We start from the raw sequence: 17,667 nt of genomic DNA, 5'->3' as shown, positions 1-17,667 counted from the left end.
ATTAACCCTTTTTCTCTTCTTACATTGTTTAATTCATTTTCACAACAGGCAATAGGTGCAATCAAGGCGGCTAAGGAGCAATGAGAGATAGATGAGGCTGAAAACAAACTTTTCCTTCCAAATCTCAGTTTCTATTTAAAATAGGACTTGCCTGTTCATAAAGCCGATCAAAACACCTTCTTTCTGAACACGTCCATAAGAAGTAAAAACAACACATTGCTTCAAATTTGTGCAGAGAGTGAAATGAAGAGTCTACAATACATAAGCCTGGAAAGGTCTGACCGTATAAAACAATGTTCTAAGATGTTTGATGTTTGGTAAAAACCGCGTGGTACTGTATGATGTGTCCTGCACCTGCTCACTTTACATTAAAAATTCACTACACATTTCTTCCTTCCTCTCATGTACATTTTCCATCTTCTACGCCCTCTTCCCAACAATGAAATTCAAGTTGACTGACAGCTATTTTGTCACAGTGGACAAACAACAAGTAAAAAATATATTTCCTGACCAGCTGAGGGTGTTGCACCAAAAGCTTTGAGTGCTGTGATTGCTAGCAGATTGCTGCTGTGACCTCTAGTTTGCATGGAAGATGCAAACACTTGCAAACAAACCACTGAGCTGTAGCAAAACCTTAAACGTGTAACGCAGGGGTGTCAAACTCAAATACACAGTGGGCCAAAATTCAAAACTGGAACAAAGTCGCAGGCTAACATTAATTTTTATTGAAATATATTTATTGCTCCAGATATAAAAATGAATCTTTTCTTATGGACTCAAACACATTTTGCTGAAAAACTGAATATGGAACAAGCAAAGCTTAATACTAAACAATATATATATTAGCTGTATAATACCAGTAGGCCAGCTCTAATAGTAATTTGGTATGGCTTCGCGGGCCAAATGTAATTAGGCTGCGGGCCAAATTTGGCCCGCGGGCCAGAGTTTGACACCTATGGTGTAACGCAAACTGGAAACAGTTTTCAACGACAGTCTTCAAAGACAGACAAAAAGTTATGCCTCACTGCTGAAGCAACATATTCACTTTAAATGAACAAATGGTCTCTGTTTCCAGTGTGAGGTGCACTTTTCAGTTTCATTAGCCGTTAAGTGTTTGGCAGTCATTTCCATACAAACTGTGGGCGACTGCGGCAATCTGCTAGTGAGCAAGGCAACTGCAACTGCAGCATCATATACCTCTTTGCAACCAATTTCAAGCACCAACAGCCAACAACCTCTCGCCTACACCTTTTTTCCTTGTTACCAGTGGTTGCCAGACAGTCGCTAATACAGGGGTGTCGAACTCCAGGCCTCGAGGTCTGGTGTCCTGCAGGTTTTAGATCTCACCCTGGGGCTACACAACTGAATCAAATGATTAGTTCATTACCAGGCCTCTGGAGAACTTCAACACATGTTGAGGAGGTCATTTAGCTATTGAAATCAGCTGTGTTGGATCAAGGACACATCTAAAACCTGCAGGACACCGGCCCTCGAGGCCTGGAGTTCGACACCTGTGCGCTAATAGGTGTTTAGGCCTGTGTGACTGGGGCCTTACTTGTCAACTCCTGTAGAAACTTTTTAAGTCTGAAACCCAGAAATTACTATTCCCTAACAAAGAGGTCTGTGGACCACTGCTCTGCTTACTGCTGAACTCTGCTGTGATCCGTGCTGGAATGCAACTGTCTAGCCACACTTCAAAGCGAACGCCGAACCTGTTGAGCGTGAATATGCCACATGTGTGCGGATGAGCTCGTTAACTTTGCACAAACATGCACGTATCACTGTTTCGGCACGGATCTGCACGGGTGCTCATTAGGTGTTCCAACGTGCTGTTGTGTGCGCATTTAATTGCGTACATGCTGACAATATGCGGTTGTCTTCTTGAACTTCAAAGTTGCTGGCACGCTCTGCTGTGTGAGGCTACATGCTGAGAGGATGTCTTTGATGAACAACTATTTACAACAATGTAAAACTAACCCTCACATCACGATGCGCCGCTGGGCCGTGTTTCAACATGACTCACCCCAATTCCTGCTTTGTTCAACAGTCATTCTTGTTACTCAGAGCTGTTTGTGGATTAATAACAATGCAACCTTTTTGTCTACACTCAGTGGGATGCTTTCTCGCTCACCTCAAACTGTCATATTTTACTCCCCTGGAGAACATTTTAGTAGAGAAGATAACTGCATTCATTCTGTGTGTGTTCCAAGTACACGCTGTAACCCAGGACCTATTAACTACATATTGACATGCACTTCAAAGCGAAACAAAATAGCACATTTCTTTGATAGTGAATAAATTCTGCTAACAACCAGCAAAACCAGGGTGACACTGCTGGAAGCCTGTGAATGACCGGACACTGAAACAGACATCTGCTGTGATCCAGTCGATGCAGTATGTCGGACCGCTGTCTTTTCGACCTAATGAGGTGTCTGAAGTCATGATGCAGCAAACCGTCACCAGTATAGTAAAGAGAAAGGAATCTGATGGGTTGACTGGATGTTAACTTTCTGGCTTGTTTAAATTATTTAAAAAATGTCTGACAGCAGCGATACACACTCCTTTCTCCCTAATATTCTTACTTCTGTTTTATCTTACAGCTGATACTAGTAACTATTCTTTTGGTCACTAAGAGCACAATAGTTTAAATCACACACACGTAAAGCTAAACGTTAACTGTCAAAAGATATTAGCCTTGATCGCAACTGTGTAGGCAGCACGGTTGCACGGTGGTTAGCACTGTTGCTGCACAGCAAGAAGGTCCTGAGTTCAATTGCACCATCAGGCCGGGGTCTTTCTGTGTGGAGTTTGCATGTTCTCCCCAGGTACTCCGGCTTCCTCCCACCGAGATAATGCAGCTTGTGGGGATAGGTTAATTGATTAATCAAAATTGCCCATAGGTGCGAATGCGGGAGTGAATGTGAGCACGAATGGTTGTCTGTCTCTGTGTGTTGGCCCTGCGACAGACCGGCGACCTGCCCAGGGTGTACCCCGCCTCTCGCCCTATGACAGCTGGGATAGGCTCCAGCGCCCCCTGCAACCCTGAAAAGGATAAGTGGAAGCGAATGGATGGATGCAACTGTGTATAATCTTATGTCAAAGTGCTAAATTCAGTTTGCTTGATACATAAACACTTCAGAATAAATCATAACACAAATTTAGGCTTGAGATGTTCAGGCAAAAAAAAAGGAGGGACGCTGATGCAGCACTTAACTCTCCAAATATCATATACTCATTAAAATGCAAACAGCGTTAGAAAACAGCGTTGTGGAGAGGGGCTTGAGGTCACGGCCACAGAGTGCGTGGTGTGTGTTTTCGTGTGAGTGTATCAGTTTTCAGGATACTGTCACACTGATCAAACTCAGGGCTGATAGCAGCGGCGCCGTAGAACCATTGCTGTATTTGCCTAAGAACCACGGGGAAAACTACACACACATCGTACCCAGAGAACAGAGAGGGGAAATGTATTGTGCATGCATTTTGGTGAAATATAATGCGGAGGAATGCTGCAAAATTATGCAAGTAACTACATGCAGATGCACACCTGATGGCTCGGAACAAAACCCGTCTGTTGGAGCTCATTTCTTGTTTAACGGTGACGTTATCTGTTTCAAATTACATGTAATTTCTTAAGATATATTTATGTCTGCGGTAATTTTCTCTAATCATATTTTTTCTTTGCTTATTTCATTCCAGCTTTGCTGAACGTTTAGAAATAGGCGAGATAAAGCATTTATCCTGAAGCTTAAATAGATATGAAATAGAGGCAGCTTTAAAAAACTGTTTAGACTGCATACCTATAAACACATGACAGGAAAACACTGACAAGTCAACAAGGCTTCATCAAATCCAGCTTTGGGATACATAGTTCAAACTGCGATAAACATTTTGATAAGTGGAACAAGTTTTTCCACGCCTGCTGCTTTTTATTCAGCTCAGTGTGAGTTGTTCTGTATCCTGTCCTGCTTGCTGTCAGTGCAGTGACATCTGGAAAAGCCAGATGTAATTGCTGGAATCCGAAAAAGTGACAAAAAGAGAATAAAGGAGGGAATCGCTGAGAATAATTTGCTCTCCATGTCGTCATTAAGACATCAAAGCGAACGCAGAAGATACAGAGCCTTTCAGCGTGGACACAAATGCACTTTGGAGGAGAAGAGTAACAAACGAGGGAAGAACAGAGGGGAAGGGAAGAGGAGGAGGAGGGATGGTGTGTGCTGAAGAACCTGTCTTTGGCTTTGATGACGGCACAACAGCGAAAGCAGCGAAAGCAGACAAAAGTTTCTAAAACTTCAAACGAAAGCTTTTTGTAGCACAGGTCCGCTCGCTCTTTCTCCCCCAGCTCTCCATTCTTCCCCTCCCTTTTCTCTTCAAACATGTCTTTGCTAATTGCCAGACCCTGTTCTGCCCTCCGCAGGCTCTCCAGTCCTCTCAGGTCTATTCAGCAGGGGGGTTGTTACAGAGGGAAGGCCTAATAACGTGCTCTAAGTGGACAATGGAGCCTGCGGGGCCAGCGACAAAATCCTGGTCTTAATGAGAAAAGACTCCTTGAGCGAACAAGCAGGTCTGTCAATAGACTGGCCTATTATGGAGTTACAGGGCAGGGTGGGGGGGTGGGGGGGTATGGCATGTGTGTGTTCTAAGTTGTCTGCACATGAGTTAATATCTATGTGATAGAAAATGAATAAATAAATAAAATTAGTGTATAAAAAGGAAAAAAAATACATGCGTCTAGGTATGGCAGCATGAATGCTTGCGTATTTGTGTGTGTGTGTGTGCTGCTACCCCCTGAGGGTAACAATAGTTAACAGGACTAATCCTCTAGACCGTATAATGGCCACTAAGCTGTCTATTCAGAAGTTCAGCTCCCCTGCTAACTCCTCCGATCAGGCACGAATACCCACACTCAGCCACTCACTTCCCTTTCCTTAGTTCTTTGTAAAACTTTCTGAAACTTTTTTTGTTGTTGTCTTGATCATTTGATTCATATCACATAGCTAATCGCATATTTAAGTATTTTTAAATGGAAATATCGTGCTGCAGTATCCCTCTTGGTCTCAGCTGTATACAGCAGTTTAAAGTATCTGTTTAACCCTTTAAGACCAACCATATAACCAAGTCCGCCAGAGCTTATATTATATTTTTACATGCTGTGGAGCCATTTTTGGGAGCATTTCAAGTTGATATACATCAATACAACCATTATAGCCCAAATTTTAATAATATGTATGCATTAAGTGCAAAGTAATTACATAAATTGCAAGAAAGTGCAATAAACTACAAAAAAATTGAAAATCGTTTTTGTTTTTTTAACATATATTTCTAGTTAGAGAAATTTAAGAGGCTTATCCCTCAAAACTGTAAATACAAAAAAGTTGCACAAAATAGTTTCCCACCACAGGAAATTTATTTTGAGTGTCTTCATAGTTTTATTTTTGAAATACACCAATTTTATATACTGCAGGAAAAACGAAAATAAATATTATAATGAAAATTTGCAAAAAAGCAGCATATGCATCAAAATAAACTATTTCCAGCAGTGCAATATGAGTCCTAAGCATCCCAGAAACCACACAGAAAGTCATAAAGTCAAAGATAACTTTTAAAAACACCATTATAGGCTCATAAGGCCCTGATGGTAAAAAACTATATTTCTGCAAAATGACGTCACTTCCGGTTTTGGGCAGGTCATGGCGGACATGCGATAGTTCATGCTGATGGAGTAGGAAGTGTTATGAACAGCTGATCGGATCGGAAAAGCGTGTTTCTGGAATATTATGTCTTTGTTGCTGCAAGCGCTTTTTATGCAGTTTTTGCAAAACTATATGTGGAAGGAAACTGTGACTTAGGACAACTCCTCTGGTTTCATATGCAAAAACAATTATTGGGCTAGCTTATGTGGTTGCAGTGCTACTGGGATTTTAAAAAAGTTATGCAAAAACGGAGCGTGCCCGCTCCGACCGGCTTTAAAGGGTTAAACAGTACCCAGAGATACACTATTATCCAAATATTATATAACTTACATTATTCACAGATTTGACATACTACATGTTAGTTATCTGTTGCGCTACTCCCTCCTCTTTCTTAATCCCTCATTTCCTCCCTCCTTCTTCCCTCCTCTCCTCCATCTTCCCCTCCTCCCAGTCATTTGTAGTGTGTGTGAGAGACTTCCCCAATTAGTTTTTTGGAGAGGTTAACCCCACTGCTGTGAGTTTGTAGTGTCATTGTTGCTCTGTGTGAGGGACTGCAAGTTATGCAGAGAGGGTCTCTGAAGCACCTTGTTTGCTTTCATTTGCAGGTGGGGTGAGGCTTTGGAGTGGCAGTGGGTGGCTGTTAAGTGATGGGGGTGCAGGACACATCTCCCATAAGGACCCACTCTGGAAACAGCGAGTGTCTCCTTGAGAGGCTTTGTCGATGCCTCTTACAATTGCGCCGAGCTCTCCCCGCTAAATCACCTGCTCACATCTTAACTTGTTGATTCTCTAACAGCAGGCTGTGATCTCTAAATGTATCACTTGTTTGTTAAAAATGGATACATTTATCTACAGTTATCTTTTGTGGTGTCTGATGTCCAGGATGGACAGTTTGGATTATGACTCTTTTTTGGTTTAAAATAAAGATTAAATTGGTAATCATGCTGACATTTTCTGTCTATTCAAAGTTAAGAGGTTAAGAGCTTCTCTTAAGCTCATATGACTGTGTAAAAACTTTGCAAAACAGAGCATCTTAAATTAAAATGTTTTGTCACACAGTAATCTCTGGTTCCTATGCTTAAAGACAGTTAGATTTAAGGGTTTTAAACCCTTTGGAAGCAATTTTATGAGTTTATAACCAAAATCAATAAGAATTAATAAAATGTTACTGAATTTGCACTTACCTATGTCATTGATGGCATAAATGTAATGCGACACGTGTTCTGTGAATTTATTAAAAATATAGATTTTTCCAAATATTTTTTAAAAATGGTAGATAGGGTTTTATAGAGAAATATTTACCTTTAAGACCTTTTAAAGAATTATAACCTTAGGTCTCCACTCTTCCACTTCAAACCCAGTTTCTACAATTATATTTCCTCCAGTCTAGCTTTCTTTCATTCACCTATAACTGCGTTTGCCGATATGTCGCCTTTCAGATTCTCCCATCTTCTATCACTGTTGGACACGTCCGCCTTAATTGACAAACTGAGATACTTTAACCCTTTAAGACCTACCATAGAACCAAGTCCGCCAGAGCTTCTATTATATTTTTACATGCTGTGGAGCCATTTTTGGGAGCATTTCAAGTTGCTATACATCAATACAACCATTATAGCCCAAATTTTAATAATATGTATGCATTAAGTGCATAGTAATTACATAAATTGCAAAAAAGTGCAATAAACTACAAAAAAATTGAAAATCTTTTTTTTTTTAACATATATTTCTAGTTAGAGAAATTTAAGAGGCTTATCCCTCAAAACTGTAAAAAAATACAAAAAAGTTGCACAAAATAGTTTCCCACCACAGGAAATTTATTTTAAGTGTCTTCATAGTTTTATTTTTGAAATACACCAATTTTTATATATTGCAGGAAAAATGAAAATAAATATTATAATGCAAATTTGCAAAAAAGCAGCATATGCATCAAAATAAACTATTTCCAGCAGTGCAATATGAGTCCCAAGCATCCCAGAAACAACACAGAAAGTCATAAAGTCAAAGATAACTTTTAAAAACACCAGTATAGGCTCACGAGGCCCTGATGGTAAAAAACTACATTTCCGCGAAAATGACGTCACTTCCGGTTTCAGGCAGGTCATGGCAGACATGCGATAGTTCACGCTGATGGACGTAGGAAGTGTTACAAACAGCTGATCGGATCGGAAAAGCGTGTTTCTGGAATATTATGTTTTTGTTGCTGCAAGCGCTTTTTATGCAGTTTTTGCAAAACTATATGTGGAAGGAAACTGTGACCGAGGACAAGCTGATGGCATAAGATGTAAGTACAACTCCTCCGGTTTCATATGCAAAAAAAATATTGCGCTAGCTCACGTGGTTGCAGAGCTACAGGGATTTAAAAATAGTCACGCAAAACGGAGCGTGCCCGGTCCGACCGGTTTTAAAGGGTTAAAGCATCTCGCATTCTCAAATTTTCAGTTTCGTGTAGTTTCACCCATATCTGGGGACGGAGTGCACTTCATGATGTGAGTGATGATACATATAAAACTCTGCTACATTTCTTATTAGTCTCATATTTTTCACTCAAAGGACGCTGCGGTGCCAAAACACACAGAGAGGTAACATTACACCCCAGATTAGCTGTGGGAGAGTTGCTGTGGAAACCAAGGGTGAAAATGTGTTTGCTTTAGAGTTTTGAACAGCTGGTAAATGAAGTTCAAATCAAATTCCTTCCTCAAACAGAATTAACAGAGCGCAGAAGACAGCAAAGAGGAAATACTCTGCATACTGAGCAGTACTGTCTTTACTCAACAGCTGTATTTGCTTTAAATTTGACTTAAAAAAAAGCAATTACAGCAATAAATTGCTACATTATAAGTTTGTCAGAACGTGTAATTTTAAAGAAAGTTACCTGCACTAAAGCTTAATGGTTTTTCCCAGCCCATTAATCTTTCTGACACACGTACGGCTCTCACCTGATAACCCAACAGTAACACATTAATCTATGAATCAACCACAATGTTAAAACTACCTTGGTAATACTTAAGCAGTCTGGATGGACACTTCGGCTCCTGTGGATCTGTTTGCTCGGTGCACACGTTCTTGACGGCACTGAGATCTGTGAAGTTTGGAGGCCTGGTCAGTGCCTTGGCCTCTGAGCTGTTACCGCGCAGTTGCTGTGGTGCAGCAGGGCACAGCGTCCTGCTAGCCTTCCAGATTCTTCCACAATCAAGCAGATGGTGCTTTTCGAAGTTTCGGCCATATACCAATATGCATTTAGCTTATACTACTAGCAGTAACTACATTAGTAGTAACGAGAGGGAAAGTGGAAGCAGATGTCAGTTTTCTCTAACTCTGAATCGAACTCTGACACACGACAGTGAGAGGAATGGGAGGATTTCATAGAAAAACTGTAATTTAAAGAGTTTTCAGCCTTCAGTTAGACATACCACCTAAACTCTCTGTAATCATATGAAACGTGTGCTTCACTTCAGTTTTCGGGTGGATTTTCTCCTCGAAATGAGTCACCGCTTGGGCCTTGAGAAAAAGGCTTGTTGACTGACAGATGGCATCTAGTGCGGAGAATTGAAGTCAAAGCTAGCACGGGGTATTTAAGACCCATTAGGGGTCTGTGAGAGCTTTACTTGGCGTACAATCAGTAGAGAAAAAGCCATATGCACTCACACACACACATGGACATACACAGATGTTAATGGAGCATGAAGGCAAACAGAAGGCAAAAGAACGAGGAGGTGAAAGACGCTCAAGAGAAAAGACGTCTCCTCTTGACTGGTAATGCTGAAGGAATCCAACTGCAGGAGGGTTTTGAGAGAAATACAAGAAGGATATTTGAGGAAAAAAGCAGAGAGAAGGTGACTGTGAGAAGAGTCGGTTGTAGTTTGCATGAGAAGTTAAGAGAGATAAGTACTCGTGGCTACTATTTTCCACAGACCACCTCAGTGTAAGGCAAAAGGAGATGCAGCAGATACAACTCTCCTTATCCCTACACTGCTTTGAATGCATGTGTGACAACCTGTGAAGACAGTTTTTCCAAGACTTCCGTAGATTTTATTGTTCTCTTTGATTCTCCAGCATTGTTGACGGCTCTGTTTTCTTTTGCTGCGTCTCCCCCATGTCCATCTTCTTTCCTCCTCTTTGCTGGAAGTGAAACGAGGCAGAACGAGAGGATGTGGGACAGACAAGCATGAAACGGAGGCCGGGGCCTCTGAGGAGTGTGCGACTGTGCTGATGTCACTTTGCATCTGTATTTTGTCCACATTTGCCGGTGACGTGCATGTGAGGGATCGGACAAATATTTTCCTGTCCATGTGCATCTTAATGTTTATCTTTACAAGAAACAACAAGGTGGTAAACAGCTTTTGAAACCTGAACCCGTTCTTTCTGCCCGAACACGCACGCATACACACCGGCATGTTTACATCTCCGCAGTGCCACCCTGATATCCGGAGCGGCAGCTTTGTCTACTTCACTGTAAGGGCGGCGCGTTGTAACAAAAGCAGGACCAAAGAGAACGGAACAAATGTGATGCGGAACCGAACAAAATGACTGTGACAGGCGAAGAAACAGGCGCACATACACTCTTTCAACTCTGCCCTAACTTTCTGCAACTGTTGGACGAATCAAGCATAAGCTTGTGTCATTTTTATCCTTAAATGCAAAGACTTCTGGAATACAATGTAACTTATTTCTGATTTTTACCATACATTATTAAAAATTCCCAGCTGAGGAAACAAGTATTTCCATAAGGAGAGACAAAGGAAGGGAACTTCTCCTGGAACCAGATCCCCTGCTATTAAGGCATCTTTAAGTTCAAGAGGAGGAGGGGTAAACAACGTGATGATTTCTGGGCTCTATCTTAAAATTACAGCTTTTTTCTTTGCTACTGGCTAAAATCTTCTGGTTCCTCGTGGTGTAAATTGGAGCTATCATCATGTAAGGGCTCTTCTTTACCGGCTTTACCCGTAAAACCCTCTCTGTACACTGATAATCAGGTGGTTCTTAACACACTCAAAATCTGGTTTCAGTTTAGACGTCACTTTAATTTTGTAATGCCGTCTTCCTCGGGTCCTCTAAGCGACAACCATTTGTTTCCCCCTTCACTTTTGGACTCGACATTCTCAGTGTGGTGTGACAAGGGTATAAAACAGTTCAAACGTTTATATGTGGATGGTGTTTTCGATAGTTTTCCCAACTTGTCATTTTCGTTATAATCTCCCTATTACCCATTTGTTTTGCTATTTTCAAATTCGAAATTTTGTTGCCAAGTGTTTCCCAAATTTCCCCTCTTTACCTCCAGAACAGCAGTGGGAAACTACGTTATCATTTATTCCTCATCACAGAGGAACCATTTCGAAACTCTATGATGCTATTCTGTCTTTTAGTAACCACTCTAATGTTAAGTTTAAGTGTCCATGGGAAGGAGAACTAGGAATTCGAATACATGAGGAGTCTTGGGAACAGGCTATAGCGAGGGTACGATCTTCCACCTCCTGTGCTTGTCTTGGACTTATTCAATTTAAGGTCATACACAGGGTGCATTTCTCTAAGTCTAGACTTTCTGAATTGTATCCAGAAGTGGAAAATAAATGTGATAAATGCCATGGTTCTCCTTGTCACCTTAGCCACATGTTTTTTCTGTGTCCTGAGCTACAAGGTTTCTGGACGGGGTATTTTGCTATTATGTCAACTGTTCTTGGGGTAACTCTTCGTCCTTGTCCTCTGATTGCTGTATTTGGGATTCCTGTTCGCTCACTTACACTTGATTCCACACAAAAGGATATTATAGTCTTCACATCCCTATTAGTCAGACGTCTAATATTGTTGCATTGGAGTCTGTTAAGTATCCTACTATTTCCCGGTGGCTTATGATGTCATGTTTTTTTTAAAACTTGAAAAAATTAAATATACATTGAGAGGTTGCACAGCCAAATTTTTTCACAAGTGGCAACCCTTTATCTCTTATTTTGCTAGTCTAGAGGTATTGCCTGTTTAAATGTACTTCTGTTACTGTTATATTCCTGTAATATGTTTGATGGTTGTGTTGATCTGTGTGGGACTGGGGGGGGGGGGTCTTTGTTTTAGAATGCGTTTTTTTCCCCCCCCATATATATATGTATATATATATATATTTTTATATATATATATATATATATATATATATATATATTGTTATCTATATATATATATATATATATATATATATATATAAAAGTTTATTTATATAAATATAAATATATATATATATATATATATATATATATATATATTTATATAAATATAAATAATATATTTATTTATATAAATATGTATATATATATATATATATATATATATATATATATTGTTATGCAAAGGCTTAACAAAAAACAAAAACAAAACGCATATATATATGTATATATATATATATATATATATATATATATATATATACATATATATATATATATATATATATATATATATATATATACATATATATATATATATATACACACGTTTATTTACTTAGGAAAATGAAGAAAGGTTGATTGTATTTCGGTAACTGCAAGTACTGTTGTTTTCTTTTTTGAATGAAAATATTTTCAAAAAAAAAAAAAATTACAGCTTTTTTAATGTTTTGCGCTCTTTACTGAGAACCTACTTCCTGTAAGGCCTCAAATGCTAGAGTGAACACCAACTAACCTGAGCAGAAATGGTTAATTTGTCAAGTAGGTGGATGACGTAGCAAGGGCAAGACACTGGGTTACTTGAGATTCATTTTACGCTCTGCGCAATCACAGACACATACTTTTCTCTCTTTGCGTGTGACTCACACCAATTAAGTTGCAAACCTTGGCCGCCGCTACATCCTCTCCAGATGAGGCACCAGATATCTCAATTAAAAAATCAGAAATTTGAGAACACGAAATAAGAGGGGGCATCGGGATGGAGAAACTGACGGATGGCGAGATGATGTCGGTCTGCAACGTGATCTCATGTGTTAGCTTCTGGCCGGAAGACAGCTGCGGTCTCACACATGCAATGCAGTTTAATGAAGAAAGACTGAACGTGCAAAAACGAGCTGGATTTGCTGTCAAAGAAGTGCAGGCCTACCAGGAAGCAAGCAGTCTCAGGCGACGATGTGAAACCATTTATTTGGTGTGCAGTACCACATTAAAGTTTCATGACAAACAGGGCAGAGCTGTGTGATGTCAGGAGTTCACTGCTATTAGTGTAATCCTGGCATTAAATCACCAGATTTTACTGAAGAAACAATAATTTTCTAAATCAATTTTCTTCATACTCCTGCTTTTCTTTTTGCCATTTGTCATGTTTAATGTTGTGATTCGACTTCTTGCTTCAGTCTTCATTACGTAGCCACGGCTTGATGAACATAAATTATGTACAACCGTATTTATTCAAACATACATCAGGTCGAGGTTTGATATCTTTCTCTGCCTGTCTTTGCGCTTTGTTCTCCAATTATGAACAGATGTCAGCTGCTATGGTTGAGCTCTTAAATCACCACAAATCATCATGTCACCCACTTGCGAACAGACCTGCATATGCACACTGACACACACGCACGTGCTCATTAAAACTCAAAACCGCACTTTCATGCGCACATGCACCGGAAGCACGCCTAAATGCAAGCGTGCACGCACATACACACGACTCCGAGCCATTTCCTTCCGTCCTTTTTATGCACAGTTTCCCAATTCTGCTCCAGACATGCTTTCATTGTCATCGCATCTGGTTTAAGCTATAAATTTTCTATAATTCATTGCTCTAGTAAGAAAAAAAATTCACAATATGAAAAGACAAAGTTAAAGAAAAGCGAATAAAGGAGAACAAAAGAGAAGAAACTCCATGAAAAGACTGTGGGAGTACGAAAGAGAAGCTCGCCTCGCCTTTTCAGTTTTTTTGAAGGTCACTGTGGTTTGTAGAGCAGAAAAAAAAACTTTTTTGGTTTCACTTTACTGGTGGTCCAATAAATCTTCTCACAACGACACATGAACATACGCGCATGCAAAAGTCCTCAAATAAACAACCACACGCTCACACAAACACATTTTACTTACAAACATTTTCCAACCTACACACAATAAAAGAACGAACCCTTCAAAGAATCTTCCAATTTCCCCACATCAACAAAAGCCTGCCTTCACAAAATGCCTCTCCATGCCTTCCAACCACTGCGGCGGAGTACAGTGGGTGTTTTACGGCAATCGAATGCTAAAACATCTGGGGAAAATAGGAAACTGTGAAAATATTGGTACAAATTAAACGTGGTTGGAGGAAAACGAGCCAGCTGACTGGGGGAAGGAGGAATGAGCGCTGATATTGGGTGCTAATAAGAAAAAGGTGTTAAATGATACTCTTGGTTAGAAATTGAGAGGGAAATACAATAAGATGCAGGTGTGGGCTCATTACTGTGAAACAGACCGGTCATAAGATAATTAACACAGGACCACACAGGTAAGGAGGGGAGATGAAAGCGAAGAGGACGTGTGGTGGAAGCAAGGAAGCGAAACAGTGAGAGAACCCTTAGCAGAGCAGCAAAGTACCACAGAGGTCCACAGAGTAAGCTATTACAACAAGCTCTGAGCATCCTTACCAATGTAGATTGCTTGAGTCTGCAAGCCATGACCATTTTCTATTGGAAACATACAAGTTACATTACCCTGCTTGGATTTTTAATTAATTACATGTACAGCATGCATGCAAAACTCTAATGAGCTTGAAAGTCAATATATTGCATGACTGTCTACTTTTGCACAGTTTTGTATGTTAGTTTGCACATATTTGCAAATAAAAGCTCTGAAATATTCTGTGAATTTAAGGAAACATTAAACACTGTCAGTTCCTGACCTGAAGTACTTCTATTTTTGGCATGACGATTCACTTAATTAGAGCCTAAAAATAAAGCATCTGACTGCAAACTCACAAGGAAATATCTGTATTTCTGTAGATGTGTTCACTTATCTCAACAGTTTTCCTCAACAGACGGAGTTCACTCAGTTTTAAGTGAAGACTTGTAATCTAATGTCAAAGGAGCTTGCAAAGAAAAGCGTCTGGACTTCTTTAAGTTACTTGAAGACGTTTCACCTCTCATCCGAGAGGCTTCTTCAGTTCCAACTGAAGAAGCTTCAGCGTCCAGACGCTTTTCTTTGCAAGCTCCTTTGACTACGATGACCTGGATGACTGAGAACCTTCACAGACACTTGTAATCTAAGATGCTACATCTTAACGAAGGTTGTGGGACTTGAGAACTACTGTCAAAGATGCATAAAACTATACAGTTTTCAATTTACGTATGGGTGTTGATGTGCTTGTACTTTGCTTTAAGTGGAAAGGATCCTATTCCCAAGTTTTGATGTTGTAATTCACAGGATTGGTTCTCATTACCAGTGAGACTGACAAACACATAATATACATACATTTACTCAATTAACTGTGCATAGCATGAATGTGTGTGTGCATATGTGAAGTGAGTGAAAGGGACAGTGAATGAGGGAGGGGAGAAGGGGGCAGCAGCTGCTTGCCTGGATGACCTCAGCGGCAGCTGTTGCCCCCCAACCCTTCCACCACCGCCCCCACCCTCTGTATGCCAGTTTGCCTTTGAAGTTCAGGTCAAGACCGATGCAGCTTTGAATGCATACTGATAATGATTGCAGGAAAATAAAAGGATATTTTCGACCGGCAATATGCAAATTTATGGACAACTGGGACTGAAACTGTATTGTTGACACTATAACTGAACTTCAGACCTGTCACTTCAATGATAATAAAATCGATGCTGTATCTATAGGAAGAAAATCTTGGCATATTCATTGATAGATAAAACGCTGCATCATTAGGTTTCCTGCAAGTGTTGTGTTATGTAAGATTTCAACCTGGCTCCTGTTAACTTCGGTGCATGACTTAATTTCAAATCGAAGATGCTTTTGTCTTTTAAAACACCGAATGAATGAATTTGCATCGGAGCATTTTACTCAACCCAGTCTTTGAAGTGCCGACGCGGTATAGAGAGTCCAGCTTTAGTCAGATTCTCTGGAACGCTATGCAGCCTTAATCACTCTGCTGGCATCCACTCTACTGACTGAAACCTGACACACACGCGCACGCACACACAGAGACACACGCAAAATCGGGTGGCATGTGCACAAACTCGTGGAATGAAGCACGCGCGCACACAGACGGGTGTGGAGGTTCACCGGCACACAGACCCAGACACACGAGCAGGCAAAGACAGAGGCTTGCATGTGTAAATGCACGCTGACACACTGTCCTTCCAACAGGTATTTTGTTTACATGGATAAGAGTTGAGGGAAGTGGTTATTTGAGTCCATGTACAAAAAATAAAATACACACTTGTATTTGCGCAGCAAGGTTGTCAGAGCAGTCACAGACTACTGCCTCCACATAACAGCTCACCCACCCAGACGCTAACAACAATACAGCCTTCTGGGCATTGTATAGGAAAAAGAAACATGGCACAACAAAGCCTCTTTTATAGTGACATTAACATTGAGACGCACACACAGATGAGGAATTTCCATGCCTCCGGACTAACAGTTTGCATCGCCTGCACTGGTGCAACTCAATTTTTACATTCACATGAAGCATTTCGTGCTCAAACAGTTCAATTTTGTTTGAAAAATCTGATGGACTACGTAACTTTTAGAGTTTACGCGTTGATGCAATTCATCCAAAGGTTCACTTGATGTCTTATGCACCAAACACTTACCTATCACAATAAGTGTGTAGTTGACATTTACGCTGCCAAACCCATTGGTGGCCTTACAGATGTAAGTTCCTGCATCGTCCATCTCCACCTCCTTAATACGCAGAGCGTGCTGTGACACCCTGAACCGTGTCCAGCCCCTGTGGATGTTGCGGCCATCTTTGGTCCACATGATGAGGGGAGGGGGGTCACCCTCCACAGGGCAGGCCAGCTTAACCGTGCGACCCAGACGTGCGCTCTGCCGATGGTTCACCCGCTCTGACACCCTGGGGGGACCTCGAGGGTAGAAGAAAAATGAAAACTTTAGTAGTAGCATCAGCAGTAAATTCAGCCTGGTTATGTAAGACGTGAATAATTAGTATATTAGTATACTGGGCATGAATGAAGAGTGTGCAACTTGATCTACGAGAAAATGGATCATTCTGACCCCTAAAAGAAAAAGACAAAAAACTAGTTTTGAACAAATTTGTTTTTTGAGAAGCTCATAAGTTAGATTATAACTTAAATACAAAATACAATCTAATTATTCCAGGAAGTTCAAGAAGTAAGTTTACTCCTTGGTAAATTTACAGTCTTAAAAGCATCCATTGGAAGCAAACACAAAGCCAATTAGTAAGTTTAATATCATTTGATATGCCACAACTGACACGAAGCCAGGCATGACCTTGACCGCTCGGTAGCCGCTCTACTGTGAAATAGCACACTAGGAAAACAAAAGGGATTAAAGTAGCCTGATTGAATTGGAAAGGTGGGAGGAAATGATGGAGAGAAATTTAGGGGACAGAACAAAGAGAGGGGGGAGAAACGGAGGAAGGAAAGAGGGAAGGTAAGAGGAGAAGCAAGGAGGAAATGAATAAGGGAATAAGGGAGTATGGAATTTAAGGGAGTAAGTCTGCGAAGAGAAAGGGAATGAAATACGAGTGAATAGGACAGGCACACAAAGAAAGACAAACAGAAACACAGAGAGGTGGAAGCAGGAGTGGCGTGGGAGGTAACTTGTTTCTGAGCATCTCTGTTTGACCTCGCATTACTCCCTTTAGGTTCTCTCTAAATATAGCAATAAAAACACACAGTAGGCCACCATGTAGCAAACAATTTCCCAGCAAACAACAAAAGGCAATTGTAAGAAAATCCACCATTAAACAACTAACTTCAGGTCACGTCCTGCAGGTTAAACATGTGAAAGAAAGGACAAACAGCGCTCCATGAAAACAGCGCGCCTGACAGACGTTTAGCAAATCGATGTGGCCAGATACAGTTCAAACA

The 17,667-nt window shown here is 40.5% G+C and overlaps 1 protein-coding gene across 2 annotated transcripts in view; it reads right to left on the bottom strand.

The window, feature by feature from the left end:
* fgfrl1a (fibroblast growth factor receptor like 1a) overlaps nt 1–17,667 on the bottom strand; it is a 76,365-nt gene that overhangs the window by 31,207 nt on the left and 27,491 nt on the right. For both annotated transcript variants that reach the window (XM_006804530.3, XM_035913756.2), the window contains exon 3: nt 16,405–16,677. In XM_006804530.3, coding sequence (XP_006804593.1) covers nt 16,405–16,677 — 273 coding nt within the window. The remainder of the gene's footprint in view (nt 1–16,404; nt 16,678–17,667) is intronic.

Source organism: Neolamprologus brichardi, chromosome 2 (genome assembly GCF_056152115.1).
Source record: "Neolamprologus brichardi isolate AB-2024 chromosome 2, ASM5615211v1, whole genome shotgun sequence".
In the NCBI taxonomy this organism is placed as follows: Eukaryota; Metazoa; Chordata; class Actinopteri; order Cichliformes; family Cichlidae; genus Neolamprologus; species Neolamprologus brichardi.
This window is presented reverse-complemented; position numbering and strand designations above follow the sequence as displayed.